This window comes from Nerophis lumbriciformis, linkage group LG10 (genome assembly GCF_033978685.3).
Source record: "Nerophis lumbriciformis linkage group LG10, RoL_Nlum_v2.1, whole genome shotgun sequence".
Lineage (NCBI taxonomy): Eukaryota > Metazoa > Chordata > Actinopteri > Syngnathiformes > Syngnathidae > Nerophis > Nerophis lumbriciformis.
The window spans coordinates 35,432,660-35,451,665 of record NC_084557.2 but is presented as its reverse complement, the minus strand read 5'-3'; the positions used below and the strand labels follow the sequence as shown (position 1 = coordinate 35,451,665).

The following is a 19,006-nucleotide window of genomic DNA, read 5'->3' as shown; positions in this document are numbered from 1 at the left end:
ATTATATGAATCTTCTTTTCTAGGCTATACTGAAGCACAAACTAGATAACAGAGCCTTCTTTTAGCATGCTAAACTTGTGCTCAGGGAGGCGCTGCGGTGTTGTGTTCGTGTGTCTGGAACGACCCCTAATGCAGGAAGATGCATGTTTTATTGTTTTTTCATATAAAAACGCGAGCAGACACCAAAACAATCAATTCAATTTGTTTTTAATTAGCCCCCTATGTCATCCAGCAGCTATACAAATGTCATTGCTGACAATAAGTCTAATATTTTAATTTCTGACTGTACAAATATGTTGGCAATACACAGAGAGAATATTCTCTGTCAAATGCCTGTTTTAGCAGCGCGATCACCTCCTTTTTCACTGCCATTTATGCGCAACTGTGCCAGTTTGCATGCACATATCAAACATGCTAAATACAGATGCAAAATAGCAGCTGCAGAATAGTCTAAGTCTTGACAAATCACATTGTGTGTGCTAATAATTATATTTGCATTTCCTCGTCCCAGTAATGTGGCCACTCTGATATTCAGCATGTACTTTATTCTGCATACACATGAAGACAGACACAACACACAATAGATTGTGCTCTCTATTTTGCTCATTTAAGAGACACAATCCCCTGCGCACAAGCTTAGTAGATCAGCTTTGCGTGCGCTATCAAGTTTGCAGGTTTTTCCATCATGCAAACCTGTAGTAGATCAGGCCCAACGTGTAACACATGAGCTTTGCCCCAACATTAAGTAGCGTAGCCAGTATTTTAAAGTGCGTGTAGAGCTAGATGAAGCTGTTCAATGCAGACAGCTCATGATACTGTAAATTCCATGTCTGTAAATTCCATGTTCCACATCTTATCAATGATTTTGATCTTGCTCCATTAGTTTACCGAAGATCTCTGAGTAATTGAAAATAGGCAATAATTGGAGCCGCTATGGTAATTTGAATACTCTTTGAATATCCTACACTACTACCTCAAGTTCCCCTTTTATACTCAGGTGTTGTTCTTTGATGATGAGGGCAAACGTGCAGCATTCCTCAAGTGTCTGCACCCAGAAGTGACGGACATCAGGCATGAGATTATATTGAAGGAGATGAGCGAGAAGGACCTCCTGAAGGAGGCCTTAACCATAGAGCAAAGGGCTCAGATTGTGGAAACATTCATCCGTCACACCTTCTCCAAGGTAATTGCTAAGTGTTGATCTTCACTGTGACCCCTATCCTCGGTTGTTACCTCATGAAGCCTCTGCACTTTCATAACCATAACCATAGTACAGTGTTTTTTAATGACTCACGCTTGCCCATCACAGGTTTTGGTGATAGATAAGTGCGATGCCGGGGACATGAGCGGTGTTTCTCGCAAGAAAGCCAAAGAGGTTCTGCAGTGCGAGTTGACAGCTGCAGAATTTGCCAACGCGTTGGGTCTCAAATCTGGATCCTTGTTTGTGGACTCCATGTTTACGCTGGCTGATAAAGACGGCAACGGATACCTGTCCTTCCAGGAGTTTTTTGATGTCATGATAATTTTTATGAAAGGTAAAACATATGACACCACAGCTGATAATTAAACATTACAAAGTTTAACCATTATAATAATGAATAACTGTTTTCCTGTTGAAATTAACCACTACATAAGATACATTTGCGCAATCTATTGAGATTCAGCTCAAGACTGCTTATCAAACAATTTTGCTCTTAAAAGATAAAGCTCATTATGCTAACATATTTGTCTCAAAAATATTAGACAAAGATTCCAGTATGATGTTGTGCAGTTTTACACCACTGCAAACTACAACCATAAAGTAATGCCTCTTTGAAATGGTGACAGTGTCCATAATTCTCAACTGAGCAATAATAAAAAAATAAGATGACCAGTGAATGTACAAGCACATAGATCTATAGAAATAATCTGCATTATTTGGTCACTACTGTAAAAAGACAACTCATTCAGTAATTAGGGAACGAAGTGTCATGTCATGTACCATATCATTGAGAAGTGAAGCAATAGTCTGCTGGACCGATTGTTACACATGCTAAATGTTTTTAAGGGTCCCCTGAAGAGAAGTCAAAACTGCTGTTCTCCATGAATGACATAAGTGGAAGTGGTTATTTATCAAAAGAAGAATTTGCCAGGATGCTAAGGTTTGATAAATAGATGGTTACTTGTTTTTTTCTTAATAATGTAATGTTTTATTGTCAATTTGCCAAAGGTCTTTCATCGAAATCTCAAACGGTGCGCTGTCAAGGCGACAGACCGAGGATGGTATCAGTGCCATGATGCAGGCTGCCGGGTTTGATAACAAAGAGGAAATCACTTGGGAGGACTTCCATTTCCTCCTGCGGGATCATGAGAAAGAGCTGCAGTTTGCCCAGCTCAGTGTTAAGGGTAAATCTTTTCCTGTCAATTATTTTCTGTCAAAGTTGCCTTGGGGGACAGAATTTTTTAAATTGAATAACTGTTTATATAGAATGCGCTGTGTGAGTTACATTCTTTATATAAAACACGGACGACAACTTATTTTTTCTTTTCATTCCTGTCACAAATTTCTCCATCTCTTCACCTCCATTAGCTCTGTACGCATGTGTTCTTGACTACTTACTACGTCTACTGGGTAGAACAGGGAGCCTGTTGATTCGATTAAGCACTGCTGCCACCTAGCTGTATTGTTCTAACATGATTACTAGAGTACTATAGACACAAATAATGAAAATCTCTCCTGCTGCTTGCGACCCTTGCAAGATATTTTCGCTCACAACTTTTTTGCACAATATTACAATTACACAACAAACTGAAGACATCTAAATGGTTAGTGTAACATAATATCTGATGATAATCATATGTGATTGGCAATCTGGGAACATCTGGTTGCCAATCAGGCTTCTTTATGTATCAGTCTACTCTGCAAACTGGGCTCGATCAGGGTTCATTCCCTGCTTCCTGTTGCAATTAAACCTAGTTTTACCTGCATTCCGCCTGCCGTTCTCGGCATCATTGGGGTCATGATGCAAGCCAAGCTAACTAGAATTGGGACAGAATGATCCAGCCATTGAGTGACCCCACATAGATGTCTCTCACCCAGCGGCTTTACAAGATTTTGGCCTTGATGGTCACATAGAAGCGTTCTCCAGCTTTTTCCTCAAGCTCCCTCCCACCCATCCCTGTTGACTGGCCTTGTCTGGTTTCCTGAGCCTCGTCTGGACTCTTTGGAGATGTCTGTCATCCGTCCCTTGAGGGGGTGCTATAAGTATCTGTGTAACTGGGGAGGCACCGCTACTTGTTGCTCCAGTGAGGTCGTCCACGACGCTGGTACCATGCCTTCCTGCTTGGATGACCTCATCTGCAACATCAATAGCAGCACTCCTTCCATTATCACTCAGAGTCCTGCCACCTTCAGAAGTTTTCTGATGACTCTGCGACAGTGGGGTGTATTGAGGATGGTGATGATGAGGAATACAGGGCACTGGTGGAGGACTTTGTCACATGGTGTGGAAAGAACCACCTCCAGCTTAATGTGACGAAGACCAAAGAACTGGTTGTGGACCTGGGAAGAAGGAGGAGTACTGCGGCGACCCCTGTTTCCATCAGGGGGGTCGATGTGGTTGAGGATTGTAACTACCTCGGGGTACACATCGACAACAAGCTGAATGGGTCAAAACACGCTGAGGCACTCTACAAGAAGGGACAGAGCCGCCTCTACTTCCTCAGGAGGCTAGGATCCTTCAACGTCTGTACAAAAATGTTGAAGATGTTCTACGAGTCGGTGGTGGCGGGCGCCTACTTGTACGCCGTGGCCTGCTGGGGCAGCGGGCTGAGAGCGAGGGACGCAAACAGACTGGACAAGTTGGTAGAGAAGGCCAGTAACGTGGTGGGAGTGGTTTGTTATCAACTTGCTGTGTTCTGCGCCTTTTGCTTTTCAGCGCTTTTATTTTGGTTTCTATTTCCTATCTCTGCACGTCTGTCTTGAGCGTGGCCTCCTTCACCTGTCCCTGATTGGCAATCTGGGCACAGCTGTTGCAGGTTGCCAATCAGGCTTCTTTATATGCCAGCCTGCTCTGCACACAGGGCTAGACCATTGTACTTGAAAGCCTGCTTTGTGTGCGAGTGTTTGTTCCCTGATTCCTGTAGCAATGAAACCTAGTTTTACCTGCTGTTCTCTGCATCGTTGGGGTCACGCTGTAAGCCACATTCACTCGATCCTGACAACTTTCTTGAAAAACATCCATCTGTCCATCTTGTAGGCTTGTTCTCTTAATGCTGCTGCTCTCTGTCTGGCTCTACCTTACTAAGGTAACAGTGAAAAATTGGGCGTTACTGGTGGAATGGATTGGATTGGATAATAAGCTCCACCTTACACTGTGAAGTGAAGGGAAACCAAATGATTTATGATCATAGTGAACAATGACAGTGAACCTCATACACTCTTCTCTCATGAAACATCTCAACTGGGGCGGTATAGCTCGGTTGGCAGAGCGGCCGTGCCAGCAACTTGAGGGTTGCAGGTTCGATCCCCGCTTCCGCCATCTGCCGTTGTGTCCTTGGGCAAGACACTTTACCCACCTGCTCCCAGTGCCACCCACACTGGTTTAAATGTAACTTAGATATTGGGTTTCACAATGTAAAGCGCTTTGAGTCACTTGAGAATAAGCGCTATATAAATGTAATTCACTTCACTTCACTTCACAACTGCATACGCCATATATATGAAAGTTAAAAAAAAAAATAACGCATTAATTACTTTACTTTTTTGAAGTAATTTTCCTAACACTGGTTAATGTTCACACAGGGGTGGAGCAACAAGGAAATGCATTTCTTAGTCGAGACCAGAGAGTTTCCTTTATCTGCCCATCCAGTAGGTAAGCTGCTGTAACCAAGAAAACCGAGCCAACTAAGACGTTTTTTGATACAACTGCACACTCTGTACAAAACCTTAGAGACCGAGTGACAGGCAAAGCCCCATGAGTGTTTAATTCAATGATAATCATATGATTTATTTTATTACAGCAGCAGTGACATGACAGAGAGGCTGGATATACGCAGACGGAAAAAGTATGCATATTTTCATCTCAGTCCCCACCTAGAAATTGTTGATTGTGGAAAAGAAAGAAATAGATTTGGCTCATTTCAGGTTTGAACTCAACGCTCCAAATGTATATGTGAAGCCTAAACGCACCAGGTACATAAGGAGCCCTGTCGAACAGAAGATCCAACAGTTCAAACGGTTCATTGAGAACTACCGCCGCCATATTGTCTGCTTCATTGTGGTGTACGGCATCACAGCTGGTGTGGCGATTGAGAGATGCTACTGTAAGGATGAATCACCTCTGTGTTTTTTTTATGTTTGATCCATGTGGACTGATTAATAACACTCCACTGTAGACTACAGTTTGCAGGCCACATCTACAGGCATCCCTGAGACTTCAGCAGTGGGTGTCGTCGTGTCTCGAAGCACGGCTGCCGCCATCTCCTTTCTGTTTCCCTACATGCTCCTCACAGTGTGTCGCAACCTCATCACGCTGTGCAGAGAGACATTCCTGAACAGATACATCCCCTTCGATGCCGCCATCGACTTACATCGTTTCATGGCTGTGACTGCTGTCGTCCTCTCAGGTACCCGAGACGTTTATCCTTGTGTTTTAGGCTACAGTAAATCAGCTTGTTTCCAACAACAATGTGTTGTTTGTAGTTGTTCACACCTTGGGTCACGTGGTCAACATCTACATCTTTTCCATCAGTGACCTCAACATCCTGTCTTGTCTGTTCCCTAAGGTTTTCACCAACAATGGGTAATGTACATGACTTTAATAGACACATACAAAACGTGAGTAAATCTTCTACGTGGATATACTTTAAAGTAGTCTGTGTACAACTTGTATCGCAGTATAGATGTACTATCCACTGAAAATGACATAACACACTGACATTATTGTCTAAATGAGGGATTCTCAAACTGTGGTTCACGGGTTCTAAGTTTTTTTCTGAGGTGGTACTTTCTGAAAAAAGTTAGAGAACCACTGGTCTAAACAGTTGGCAGCACAAGTGAGTAGCAATATACATAAATGCTTGATCTGTGTATGCGTGAGTTGTGGTTTATGAAAAGATTAATTTCAATGTGTACTACTGTGACATTGTGAAGCAGAGCATGATCCCCTCCCTTTTTAATTGACAATTGAAAGTATTCTTCAGCATTCTCATGCATTTTTCTGTCTTCACTTTAGGTCTGAACTTCCTCTCAAGTGGTCGTGGTGGTTTTTTCAAACTGTTCCAGGTACAAGGAGATTCTGGCGTCACAGAGCTTCCTTGTTACATCGCAATGTTTTTTGTTCTTTTTACAGGGATTACTGGCATCCTCCTTCTCTTCACTTTGTCGGTCATGTACGTTTTTGCCTCTCGTTATTTTCGCCGCATCAGTTTTCGAGGGTTTTGGATCACACATTACCTTTACATTGCCGTGTATATATTGGTAAGTGTTTTCGTGCTTGACAAATATACCTCACGTTCCCATCTGTTTTAGGAGTGTTGTGATCGTGGCATGTTTTCATCCAACAGATAGTTATTCATGGCAGTTTCGGTCTGCTTCAAGAGCCCTGTTTCTACATCTTCCTCATCCCACCTGCACTGCTCTTCTTGCTGGACAAACTCATCAGTCTGAGTAGGAAGAAAGTGGAAATTCCTGTAATTACAGCAGAGCTGCTGCCTTCAGGTAAACTTAAGTTCTGTTATATTCACCCGTCCTTGGTTATAAGACAACATGTTTTAATAATGATACAGGGCCTGATCTTCTAAGATCCAAATAACAAGTGTTAAATAGTGTGTGCACACAAATTGTGTGTACTATTAGTGGGCTACTAAGACTGCGTGGGTAAGACTTCCGGTTGACCATGGTTGGTGCAAGGCATGCTTAGTGAGGACTCAGTGGAAATGTGACACTTTTAGGAATTCCAGCCGTCAACTCTACCATACTTTTTACTGACCTGTCGCGTGTGTCTGGCCGAGGGAAATCCAACAAGCCAGGCTGCTCCAAGCCCTGAGTGTCTCCGAATCCAAATACCATGTAGGAGTCGACGCCCTTTTGAAGAGGATAAGTCAGAACACGGACGAAATGCAAGCCGACATCCTCCACAATATTAAATCCGTTGTCAGAGGAGAGATAGAGATATGGAGCCATTCGAAAGCATTCTCTCGTCCTATAGCCGGACCATCGCTAGCCTGGAGTTTGCTGCTAACGCGAATGCAAACGAGCTAACCGAACTCCATACGAGCATCAACAGGCTAATTGCGATGATCTGCAGAGCCACTCAAGGTTGAATAACATCCTAGTGGTGGGCCTTCCTGAGGGCTGTGAGGGCCCCTGTCCGATTGAGTTCATCACTCAATTCTTGCAGGAGGTCCTTAAACTTGACAACAAGCCCATGTTGGACCGTGCCCACTGGATCATCCGCGCCAGGTCTAAAGACGGCGAACCTCCTCGGCCGCTCGTTGTACCAGTAAACTTACTTATTTCAAGACTATGCGAAGGGTGGTTGAGGCTTCTCCGCTATCCTTTATGGGCAAGAGGATTTACATTTTCTTGACTTCAACCCAGCCGTGGCTCGGAGGCGAGCTACCTTTCCTGCTGTGAAGAAGAGGCTACGTTCATGTCCCAACGTGAGGTTTGGTCTTCTCTTTCCGTCGACGTTGCGAATCACTTTATCTAACGGCCAGACGCACAGATTCGATGGTCCAACAAAGGCGGCGGATTTAGTCGACCAAAACATAAAAATGGGAGTTGCCTCGGATTCAAGGTAGGAGGCATGCTAGCATGCTAGCTGGCCGCCACCATTTTGGAGCTAGAGGACTACAGATAACAGAAGTATTGATTATGTTCTAATTCATTCAGATGGTATAGTTACTGTGTTCTGTCGGGACGACTAGTAAGTATTTTTTTGGTATTGTCTTGTTGATTATATTGACATATATTTTTGCACATTCGATTGAAGGAATAGGTTTTGATAGTAAGCTGTAATTAAACAACCTTATTTCATCCTATACAAACATATACCTTAGTGCACTTTATTTGCTAACTCAATGTTACATTTTTGGTACCTACTGTGTTTATCAGTGTAGAAGAGGCGCGATGGTTGTTTTTCTAGTCTTTTAGGAAGAATTTTCTGTTCCAGATATCTGGCGTTTTTTTAATCCCTCTAGAAGGCAATATTCCTTCTTCTCTAACGTTCATCACACGAGTTGATAATAAATTACTTTAATCTATATTTATATGCAAATATGATGCAATTGCTCATCAACTACACCAGATGTCAGGATCCCATTATATTCCGCTGATTCGTCCGATTCAGGTATAGTTACGGATGATTTTAAAGAATTTCTATGCTTCCATTTTCTCTTCTCCTCATTGTTCTACTCCTGGGTTTGATAATTTTTTTTGCCAATGTTTTAGTACATGCAAATCTTTAGTAGGTCAGGCCCATAATAATGAATGTCCCACTTCCCTCTGTCGTGCCCCCTGCAGGTGTAACTCATCTGGAGTTCAAGCGACCACAACGGTTTGTGTATCGTTCCGGACAGTGGGTCCGCATTGCATGCCTGATGTTGGGCACAAATGAGTACCACCCGTTCACGCTGACATCAGCCCCTCATGAGGAGACCCTCAGCCTTCATATTAGGGCTGTGGGGCCCTGGACCAGCCGGCTGCGGGAGCTCTACAGTGAACAAAATCTGCTAGAACTCGGAGCCTATCCAAAGGCAAGGAATGCATGTTTCTTTTTACATTTTGCTGGTTGATTTTCATAAAATTAAAGTAGGCAACAGTTTTTTCATTTTACTACCAAACCCTAATTTTTTAATCACGCCCTTATAAACTGTAAATTGATTGAGGGTTGGAGCCGTGGTTCCCAACCAAGAAGTGTTACTGTCACGCATGTGCAAAAGTCAATTTGAAAGAATCTAAACAGCGTACAAATAAATGAATAAACATAACGGAACAGTGAATCGGCATAAAGAGGTAATAACACAAAAGGAGTTAAAGGGGAACTGCACTTTTTGGGGAATTTTGCCAATCATTCACAATTCTTATGTAAGACAAGCACATATGTTTTGTTTTTTTTAATTTTAAATAGTAAATACATGCGATCAAAAGTCTGCCTGCAATGGAGCCTATAGTAGTTGCTCTATTCTGCCGAGGCCGGTAGGTTGTGAGTTCAAACCCTGGCCGATTCAAACCAAAGACTATAAAAATGGGAGCCATTACCTCCCTGCTTGACACTCAGCATCAAGGGTTGGAATTGGGGGTTAAATCACCAAAAATGATTCCCAGGCACGGCCACCGCTGCTGCTCACTGCTCCCCTCACATCCCAGGGGGTGATCAATGGTGATGGGTCAAATGAAGAGAATAATTTCGCCACACCTCGTGTGTGTGTGACAATCATTGGTACTTTAACTTTAACTTAAATAAAGCACATTAAAAACATCCGAACAGCTTTTTACACACGTATATATGTAATGTAGTAACAGGCACATGTAATATTTACATATTTTGATCATTAATTTCAAAAACGCATCACAATGTTCACTTTTTCCTTCGACTACATCACTGATTACTACTCACTGCAGACTTTGAGAGCCAACAAAAATAATAAAACATCACTTACTGTGCAACGTCTGCTCTCACTGTGATGTCGATTGCTAGGATGTTGAGCTATTCCCGATAAGATGACGAATGACTCGCGAAGAAAAGGGGGGTGGAGTGGAAATAGGGTATTGTTGGTGCTTTTTGGATGGTTCTTTAGAGGGCTTCATGGGCGGAACAGAGGACCTCCCATTGACTCTATTATAAGCTGACTTTTATTTCTTGTTACTCATAATGATTGTGAATGATAGGAAACATGTCCCCCCAAAAATGCAGTTACCCTTTAAGGTTGCGCACAAATGTGGATAAATGTTTGTTTATAAAAACAAACCGTTGGTCTGTGTTGACGTTGTTGGTCCGGACCCCAAAATGCAGAGAAGGCAGGTCAAGTGCAGGCAAAACGTCATTTTATAAGGAACAACTAAAGCAACAGCATGGTCAAACTGAAAGAGTGCAGCAGGGAAGTGCACAAAAAGCTACTGTCACAGGCATAGGGTAAATGGGTTATGCTTGCGTAGCGCTTTTCTACCTTCAAGGTACTCAAAGCGCTTTGACACACATTCACACACTGATGGCGGGAGCTGCCATGCAAGGCCCTAACCACCACACATCAGGAGCAAGGGGGAAGTGTCTTGCTCAAGGACACAACAGCACGTGACTAGGATAGCAGAAGCCGGTCATCGAACCAGGAAGCCTCAGGTTGCTGGCACGGCAGACCTATGCAGTACGTCAAAGCACATTGCTTTTATTGGCACACAACAACTACAATGATAATAAACACTCTGATTGCCCTTCAAGGACAGGTGTGAGAGCCAGCACTCAGTTCAGTTCAGTTTAGTTTCAGTTCAGTTTATTTCAAACATACATACAATACAATGTAATGCATCACACAATTCCAGTTGGTTCCTTACAGCACGTCCGAAAAGGAGTAGGAAGAAGCAGAGCTTATTTAATCCTACCCCTTTTCATATCATAGCAATTTTATCCCATTTCCTTGTTCTCTGTAACAGAACAGTGAACAAATAAATAATATATAAATATAATATACCATAGTAAGCATACAAATATTAAATACATAAATAATCTTTGTCTCAATAAAAAAAAAGGAAAAAAAAAAAGGGTTCAAGATGTTCATCGTAATTCTTGTTCTGTGTACTTTGTGAACACTTGTAGTTTGAACAGTCTCTTAAACTGAATCATATTGGTGCTTTGTTTGATTTCTTTGCTTAATCCATTCCATAATTTAATTCCACATACTGATATGCTAAAGGTTTTAAGTGTTGTACGAGCATACAAATGTTTTAAATTAGAATTGGTGTCAGTAGCACACACGTAAGCACAAACTAGAAATAAGAGCGCTGGAACAAAAATAACACAAAAAACAAGAAAATAGTCAAAAAACAGATTTTTGTTAGCATGAACTTGACGTTAAAGATGTTTAATAAACACTTTAAGTGCATATACTTTGCTTTTTTTCTTGAATATTTTCTCATGCAAAATGGAACACCATTAATATAGATGAAAAAAATACATTTTATTTAATCGTGATTACTCAAAATGAATCCACAGCAACTCTTTTTTTTTTATTGTGATTAAAAATGTAATTGTTCAACTGCACTACTTTTGATCTATTCTCCTGAGAGCCAGCATCCTCTGCAGCGAATGTTTGTGTTTTCCATAACGGGGCTATTTTTTATGTGTAACTCTGACAACAGAAGTAGACCAAAAATAAAATGTCCACTGCAGAGGACGCTGATTCTCAGAAGGATGTGTAGTGTACTTTGGAGCCCTTGAGCACGTCAGTCTATATTGTAACTTGAGGATGAGAAATGGGTTTTCTATTTATTATTCCTTTTATGACTTGCACTTTCGGGAAAATGTTTGCAGCTACTATCTTTCAGTAGGCGGCATTACTCAAAGACAATTACAATATGATAAGACACACACAAAATAAACAAATCCTTCCATTTATGTTCTTTTTTATCACATTGACAGCTCACCAACACCTTTTATGGTCAACTAACACAGATTACTTCTGGGTTCAGTTGCTCACACACTCCAATGCTTGTCTTCCCAGAAAGTGCAAAGATGTAATATTTGTACAAAACCTAAAACCAGTGAAGTTGGCATGTTGTCTAATTCGTAAATAAAAACAGAATACAATGATTTGCAAATCTTTTTCAACTTATATTCAATTGAATAGACTGCAAAGACAAGATATTTAATGTTCGAACTGACAAACGTAATTTTTTTTTGCAAATAATCATTAACTTAGAATTTAATGGCAGCAGCACATTGCAAAAAAGTTGGCACAGGGGCATTTTTACCACTGGGTAACATGGCCTTTCCTTTTAACAACACTCAGTAAATGTATGGGAACTGAGGAGACACATTTTTGAAGCTTTTCAGGTGGATTCTTGCTTGATGTACAGCTTAAGTTGTTCAACAGTCCGGGATCTCCCTTGTGGTATTTTAGGCTTCATATTGTGCCACACGTTTTCAATGGGAGACAGGTCTGGACTACAGGCAGGCCAGTCTAGTACCCGCACTCTTTTACTATGAAGCCACGCTGTTGTAACACATGGCTTGGCATTGGCTTGCTGAAATAAGCAGGGGCGTCCATGATAACGTTGCTTGGATGGCAACATATGTTGCTCCAAAACCTGTATGTACCTTTCAGCATTAATGGTGCCTTCACATACCCATGCCTTGGGCACTAATACACCCCCATACCATCACAGATGCTGGCTTTTCAACTTTGCGCCTATAACAATCTGGATGGTTCTTTTCCTCTTTGTTCCGGAAGACACAACGTCCACAGTTTCCAAAAACAATTTGAAATGTGGACTCGTCAGACCACAGAACTCTTTTCCACTTTGCATCAGTCCATCTTAGATGAGCTCGGGCCCAGCAAAGCCAACAGCGTTTCTGGGTGTTGTTGATAAATGGCTTTCACTTTGCATAGTATAGTTTTAACTTGCACTTACAGATGTAGCGACAAACTGTAGTTGCTGACAGTGGTTTTCTGAAGTGTTCCTGAGCCCATGTGGTGATATCCTTTACACACTGATGTCGTTTTGGTGCAGTATCGCCTGAGGGATCATCGCTTACGTGCAGTGATTTCTCCAGATTCTCTGAACCTTTTGATGATATTACAAACCGTAGATGGTGAAATCCCTAAATTCTTTGCAATAGCTGGTTGAGAAATGTTGTTAAAGTGTCGACAATTTGCTTTCGCATTTGTTCACAAAGGGGTGACCCTCACCCCATCCTTGTTTGTGAATGACTGAGCATTTCATGGAAGCTGCTTTTATACCCAATCATTGCACCCACCTGTTCCCAAATAGCCGGTTCACCTGTGGGATGTTCCAAATAAGTGTTTGATGAGCATTCCTCAACTTTCTCAGTCTTTTTTGCCACTTGTGCCAGCTTTTTTAAAACATGTTGCAGTCATCAAATTCCAAATGAGCTGCTAATTGCAAAAATTAACGTTTTTCAGTCCGAACGTTGAGCATCTTGTCTTAGCAGTCTATTCAATTGAATATAAGTTGAAAAGAATTTGCAAATATTTGTATTCTGTTTTTATTTACCATTTACACAACGTGCCAACTAGTTTTGGGGTTTGTAGGTGTAACAGCTTGCTACAATTCTACTAATACTTAACCCTCAAAGTGTACATTCGGGACTTAAAATAAGAGTTTTTGTTATGCTTCTTTTACCACAGCTGTACATGGATGGCCCATTCGGAGAGGGCCACCAGGAATGGACTGACTTTGAGGTGTCTGTGTTGGTGGGAGGAGGAATCGGCGTCACGCCATTTGCCTCCATCCTCAAAGACCTGGTGTTCAAGTCCTCCATCAAGTCCAAGATCCAATGTAAAAAGGTGTCTTAAAAACAAGCATTTCTTCCCACATCGTGACGTATCTTTGCGGACTATTAACTGTCATATTTGCCAGGTGTACTTCATCTGGGTGACCCGCACGCAGCGTCAGTTTGAGTGGGTGTCAGACATCATCAGGGAGGTGGAGGAGATGGACTCGCTGGAGCTGGTGTCAGTTCACACTTATATCACTCAGGTGGCCGAGAAGTTTGACCTCCGCACCACCATGCTGGTGAGCCCAATTACAGTACAACTACACTGTATTTGCATTATAGTCAGTGATGGATTACCATCTGTGTTTATCTTGTGTGGAATCTGTGAACAGTATGTGTGTGAGCGTCACTTCCAGAAAGTGTGGAGCCGCAGTCTTTTCACCGGCCTGAGGTCCGTCACCCACTTTGGCCGTCCGCCTTTTGTCTCCTTTTTCAGCTCACTGCAGGAGGTTCACCCTAAGGTCAGGCCTTTTCTCCATGCATATACACTCAAAGTTTGATATAACGCGGTCCAATAAAACGCAACATTCTATATAAAGAAGGAGTCCCCAAACTACAGATAAGGCCCGCCAACATCCAAAATATTTTTGGACGCTAAAATATTTTTTTAATCTGTCCTTTCTAGCCCATCCAGCAATCCATTTTTTACCGCTTGTTACACTCGGGGTCTCCTCGCCGCTCAGGCAAATCATATTGTCCAAAAATGCATTTTCCCATTGATAACGTGACAGTCTCGGGCAAGCGTGCGGCAAGTGTGCGCTCTTTCAGTCAATTAGTGCACGAGGGGAAAAAAAGGCAAAATCGTTGGGGAAACATAAAATAGACTCCTAGTGTAGAGTTTTTAAACATCAGTGGACATATGACTTTTTTTTGGTCAAGTGTAAAGAAAAAGGCAATTTGTCTAATCTGCAATGAGACAGATTATATATATGTATATTTGTATATATATATATATATATATATATATATATATATATATATACACATATATAAACAGTATATATATATACATATGTATATATATGAATATATATATATATATATATATATATATATATATATATATATATATATATATATATATGTGAAGTGAAAACCATTTCTACCTCCTGAAGCTCATTGAGAGAATGCCAAGAGTGTGCAAAGCAGTAATCAGAGCAAAGGGTGGCTATTTTGAAGAAACTAAAATATAAAACATTTTTTCAGTTATTTCACCTTTTTTTGTTAAGTACATAACTCCACATGTGTTCATTCATAGTTTTGATGCCTTCAGTGATAATCTACAATGTAAATAGTCATGAAAATAAAGAAAACGCATTGAATGAGAAGGTGCGTCCAAACTTTTGGCTGTATATATATAAATATATATATATATATATATAAATATATATATATATATATATATATATATATATATATATAAATAATGGACCCCGAATTTTTGCCCCAATGTTGCCAACAGTCCTAGTCCTCCTTTGTTTACGTTCTTGTTGCTAGAAGTGCCTTAGCTCATGCACCTGTTTCTGTTTCTTTATAATGCGATCTCGGTAGTAACGCGATCGGTATTCTATGTAGCCCAACCACAGCGTCATATGGAACTTTGAGTGTACACACGCATTTAACGTGTCCACTTTACTGTGTGTATTTTCTGCAGGCGTCTAAGATTGGTGTATTCAGCTGTGGACCACCAGGACTCACCAAAAATGTGGAAAAAGCCTGTCAGCACATGAACAAAAAGGACCAGGCACTCTTCATGCATCACTATGAGAACTTTTAAATGGCCGTCCATGTTATTGACGATCGTGCTGGCCAATTTAGGAGGAGAAATTAAATAAATACACAATTTAGAAGGAGCAAATCTCAAAGATCTAAAGTATGGCAATGAGAAAGTTGACACTGTTGATCACCAGAATAAAATAATTAATGTACAAACCCCGTTTCCATATGAGTTGGAAATTGTGTTAGATGTAAATATAAACGGAAAACAATGATTTGCAAATCATTTTCAACCCATATTCAGTTGAATATGCTACAAAGACAACATATTTGATGTTCAAACTGATAAACTTTTTTTTTTTTGCAAATAATCATTAACATCTTGACAAAGAAGTTGGGAAAGGTGGCAATAAATATTGATAAAGTTGAGGAATGCTGATCAAACACTTATTTGGAACATCCCACAGGTGAACAGGTAAATTGGGAACATGTGGGTGCCATGATTGCGTATAAAAATAGATTCCATGAAATGCTCAGTCATTCACAAACAAGGATGGGGCGAGGGTCACCACTTTGTCAACAAATGCGTGAGCAAATTGTTGAACACTTTAAGAAAAACCTTTCTCAAGCAGCTATTGCAAGGAATTTAGGGATTTCACCATCTACGGTCCGTAATATCATCAAAGGGTTCAGAGAATCTGGAGAAATCACTGCACGTAAGCAGCTAAGCCCGTGACCTTCGATCCCTCAGGCTGTACTGCATCAACAAGCGACATCAGTTTGTAAAGGATATCACCACATGGGCTCAGGAACACTTCAGAAACCCACTGACAGTAACTACAGTTGGTCGCTACATCTGTAAGTGCAAGTTAAAACTCTCCTATGCAAGACGAAAACCGTTTATCAACAACACCCAGAAACGCAGTCAGCTTCGCTGGGCCTGAGCTCATCTAAGATGGACTGATACAATGTGGAAAAGTGTTCTGTGGTCTGACGAGTCCACATTTCAAATTGTTTTTGGAAACTGTGGACGTCGTGTCCTCCGGACCAAAGAGGAAAAGAATCATCCGGATTGTTATAGGCGCAAAGTGGAAAAGCCAGCATCTGTGATGGTATGGGGGTGTATTAGTGCCCAAGACATGGGTAACTTACACATCTGTGAAGGCGCCATTAATGCTGAAAGGTACATACAGGTTTTGGAGCAACATATGTTGCCATCCAAGCAACGTTACCATGGACGCCCCTGCTTATTTCAGCAAGACAATGCCAAGCCACGTGTTACATCAACGTGGCTTCATAGTAAAAGAGTGCGGGTACTAGACTGGCCTGCCTGTAGTCCAGACCTGTCTCCCATTGAAAATGTGTGGCGCATTATGAAGCCTAAAATACCACAACGGAGACCCCGGACTGTTGAACAACTTAAGCTGTACATCAAGCAAGAATGGGAAAGAATTCCACCTGAGAAGCTTCAAAAATGTGTCTCCTCAGTTCCCAAACGTTTACTGAGTGTTGTTAAAAGGAAAGGCCATGTAACACAGTGGTGAACATGCCCTTTCCCAACTACTTTGACACGTGTAGCAGCCATGAAATTCTAAGTTAATTATTATTTGCAAAAAAAAGAATAAAGTTTATGAGTTTGAACATCAAATATCTTGTCTTTGTAGTGCATTCAATTGAATATAGGTTGAAAATGATTTGCAAATCATTGTATTCCGTTTATATTTACATCTAACACAATTTCCCAACTCATATAGATGTTGTATGTTGTGTTCTTTATCTGTAGTTACTATGCTGTATCTACTCACATAGTGACCTGGTTGTTGACCATCTATAAAGTGTTTGGCATTTATTAGGGGGTTATTCAAAAAAATATGTTTTTAAATATTTAAAAAAATATATATGCTTTGAATATTTTATATTCTACAATTTACATACAAAAGTGGAGACCACTATTTGAGTAATTGTGGTATATTAATGTTATGGCAAAACATGACGGAAATGAACCAAACCAGGTAAGTTTGATTTATTTGATAAACATATATAATGTTTACAGTATATATACTGTATATATATATATATATACTGTATATATATATATATATGTATATATATATATATATATATATATATATATATATATATATATATATACTGTATACATACATATATATATATATATATATTAGGGATGTCTGATAATGGCTTTTTGCCGATATCCGATATTCCGATAATGTCCAACTCTTTAATTACCGATACCGATATCAACCGATACATGCAGTCGTGGAATTAAAACATTATTATGCCTAATTTGGACAACCAGGTATGGTGAAGATAAGGTACTTTTTTAAAAATTAATAAAATAAGATAAATAAATTAAAAACATTTTCTTGAATAAAAAATAAAGTAAAACAATATAAAAACAGTTACATAGAAACTAATAATGAATGAAAATGAGTCAAATTAACTGTTAAAGGTTAGTACTATTAGTGGACCAGCAGCACACACAATCATGTGTGCTTACGGACTGTATCCCTTGCAGACTGTATTGATATATATTCATATATAATGTAGGAACCAGAATATTAATAACAGAAAGAAACAACCCTTTTGTGTGAATGAGTGTGAATGGGGAGGGAGGTTTTTTGGGTTGGTGCACTCATTGTAAGTGTATCTTGTGTTTTTTATGTTGATTTAATAAAAAAAAATAAAAAAAACAAACCCCGATACCGATAATAAAAAAAACGATACCGATAATTTCCGATATTACATTTTAACGCATTTATCGGCCGATAACATCGGCAGGCCGATATTATCGGACATCTCTAATATATATATATATATATGTGTGTATCAGTGACGTGCGGTGAGGTTGATGGCTGGTGAGGCACTGACTTCATCACAGTCAGATTTACAAACATATGAACCCTAAAGAGTATCTTATTCACCATTTGATTGGCAGCAGTTAACGGGTTATGTTTAAAAGCTCATACCAGCATTCTTCCCTGCTTGGCACTCAGCATCAAGGGTTGGAATTGGGGGTTAAATCACCAAAAATGATTCCCAGGCGCGGCGCCGCTGCTGCCCACTGCTCCCCTCACCTCCCAGGGGGTGATCAAGGGGATGGGTCAAATGCAGAGGACAAATTTCATTACACCTAGTGTGTGTGTGACAATCATTGGTACTTTAACTTAACTTTAACTTTACATACAAACTGTAGCACACAAAAAAGCACATTTAATAAAAAAAAACGTTATTATGGTCTTACCTTTACTTAGAAATTAAGTCCATCCGCCGCAACTAAAGCCCTCACTTAAACTTTCCACGTGCAAGATTGAATCTATTTAAAAAAGTGTAACCGAGGGTTTATAAATGTCGCCCATACTGTATGAAACTACAAAATAACAAACACGGAGGCTCCAGTTTACACGAGGACCACTTTATTTACTTCTTTCAAAAACCTCCGCAACGTGACATCACTTCCGCTCTTAGCGCCTTCAAAATAAGAGCTCTAGGCATATACTGTATAACAGCACATAACAGGAACTTAACATCACAAAGAGGAAAGTCCATGAAAATAGGTTACAAAAGTTATTTAATAAGAAGCCAAAAAGTGCAAAAACAATAATGTTCGTGTTGGAGGAGTTGTGAATTAAGTACACCTGCAGTCTGCAGTGTGGACTTTAGTTGATATAACAATTCTACGGCGGGTGTTCTACCCTCACTATATGTGTTGAGGTTGTACAGCTTGGCAGACAGCTAACAACCAATCCAGGACGTTCTAATAAAGTTCCAAA

The 19,006-nt window shown here is 40.3% G+C and overlaps 1 protein-coding gene across 1 annotated transcript in view; it reads left to right on the top strand.

Moving 5' to 3' along the window:
* Nucleotides 1-15,428, top strand: part of duox (dual oxidase) — a 33,685-nt gene extending 18,257 nt beyond the window's left edge. The window contains exons 16-32 of the mRNA XM_061969739.2: nt 998-1,183; nt 1,310-1,535; nt 2,048-2,141; nt 2,210-2,385; nt 4,784-4,853; nt 5,002-5,046; nt 5,126-5,304; nt 5,377-5,607; nt 5,684-5,783; nt 6,216-6,265; nt 6,333-6,460; nt 6,547-6,700; nt 8,507-8,739; nt 13,348-13,506; nt 13,580-13,735; nt 13,829-13,957; nt 15,151-15,428. Of these exons, the coding sequence (XP_061825723.2) occupies nt 998-1,183; nt 1,310-1,535; nt 2,048-2,141; nt 2,210-2,385; nt 4,784-4,853; nt 5,002-5,046; nt 5,126-5,304; nt 5,377-5,607; nt 5,684-5,783; nt 6,216-6,265; nt 6,333-6,460; nt 6,547-6,700; nt 8,507-8,739; nt 13,348-13,506; nt 13,580-13,735; nt 13,829-13,957; nt 15,151-15,273 (2,439 nt within the window). The 3' untranslated portion in view covers nt 15,274-15,428. The remainder of the gene's footprint in view (nt 1-997; nt 1,184-1,309; nt 1,536-2,047; nt 2,142-2,209; nt 2,386-4,783; nt 4,854-5,001; nt 5,047-5,125; nt 5,305-5,376; nt 5,608-5,683; nt 5,784-6,215; nt 6,266-6,332; nt 6,461-6,546; nt 6,701-8,506; nt 8,740-13,347; nt 13,507-13,579; nt 13,736-13,828; nt 13,958-15,150) is intronic.
* The last annotated feature ends 3,578 nt before the right edge of the window (nt 15,429-19,006 follow it).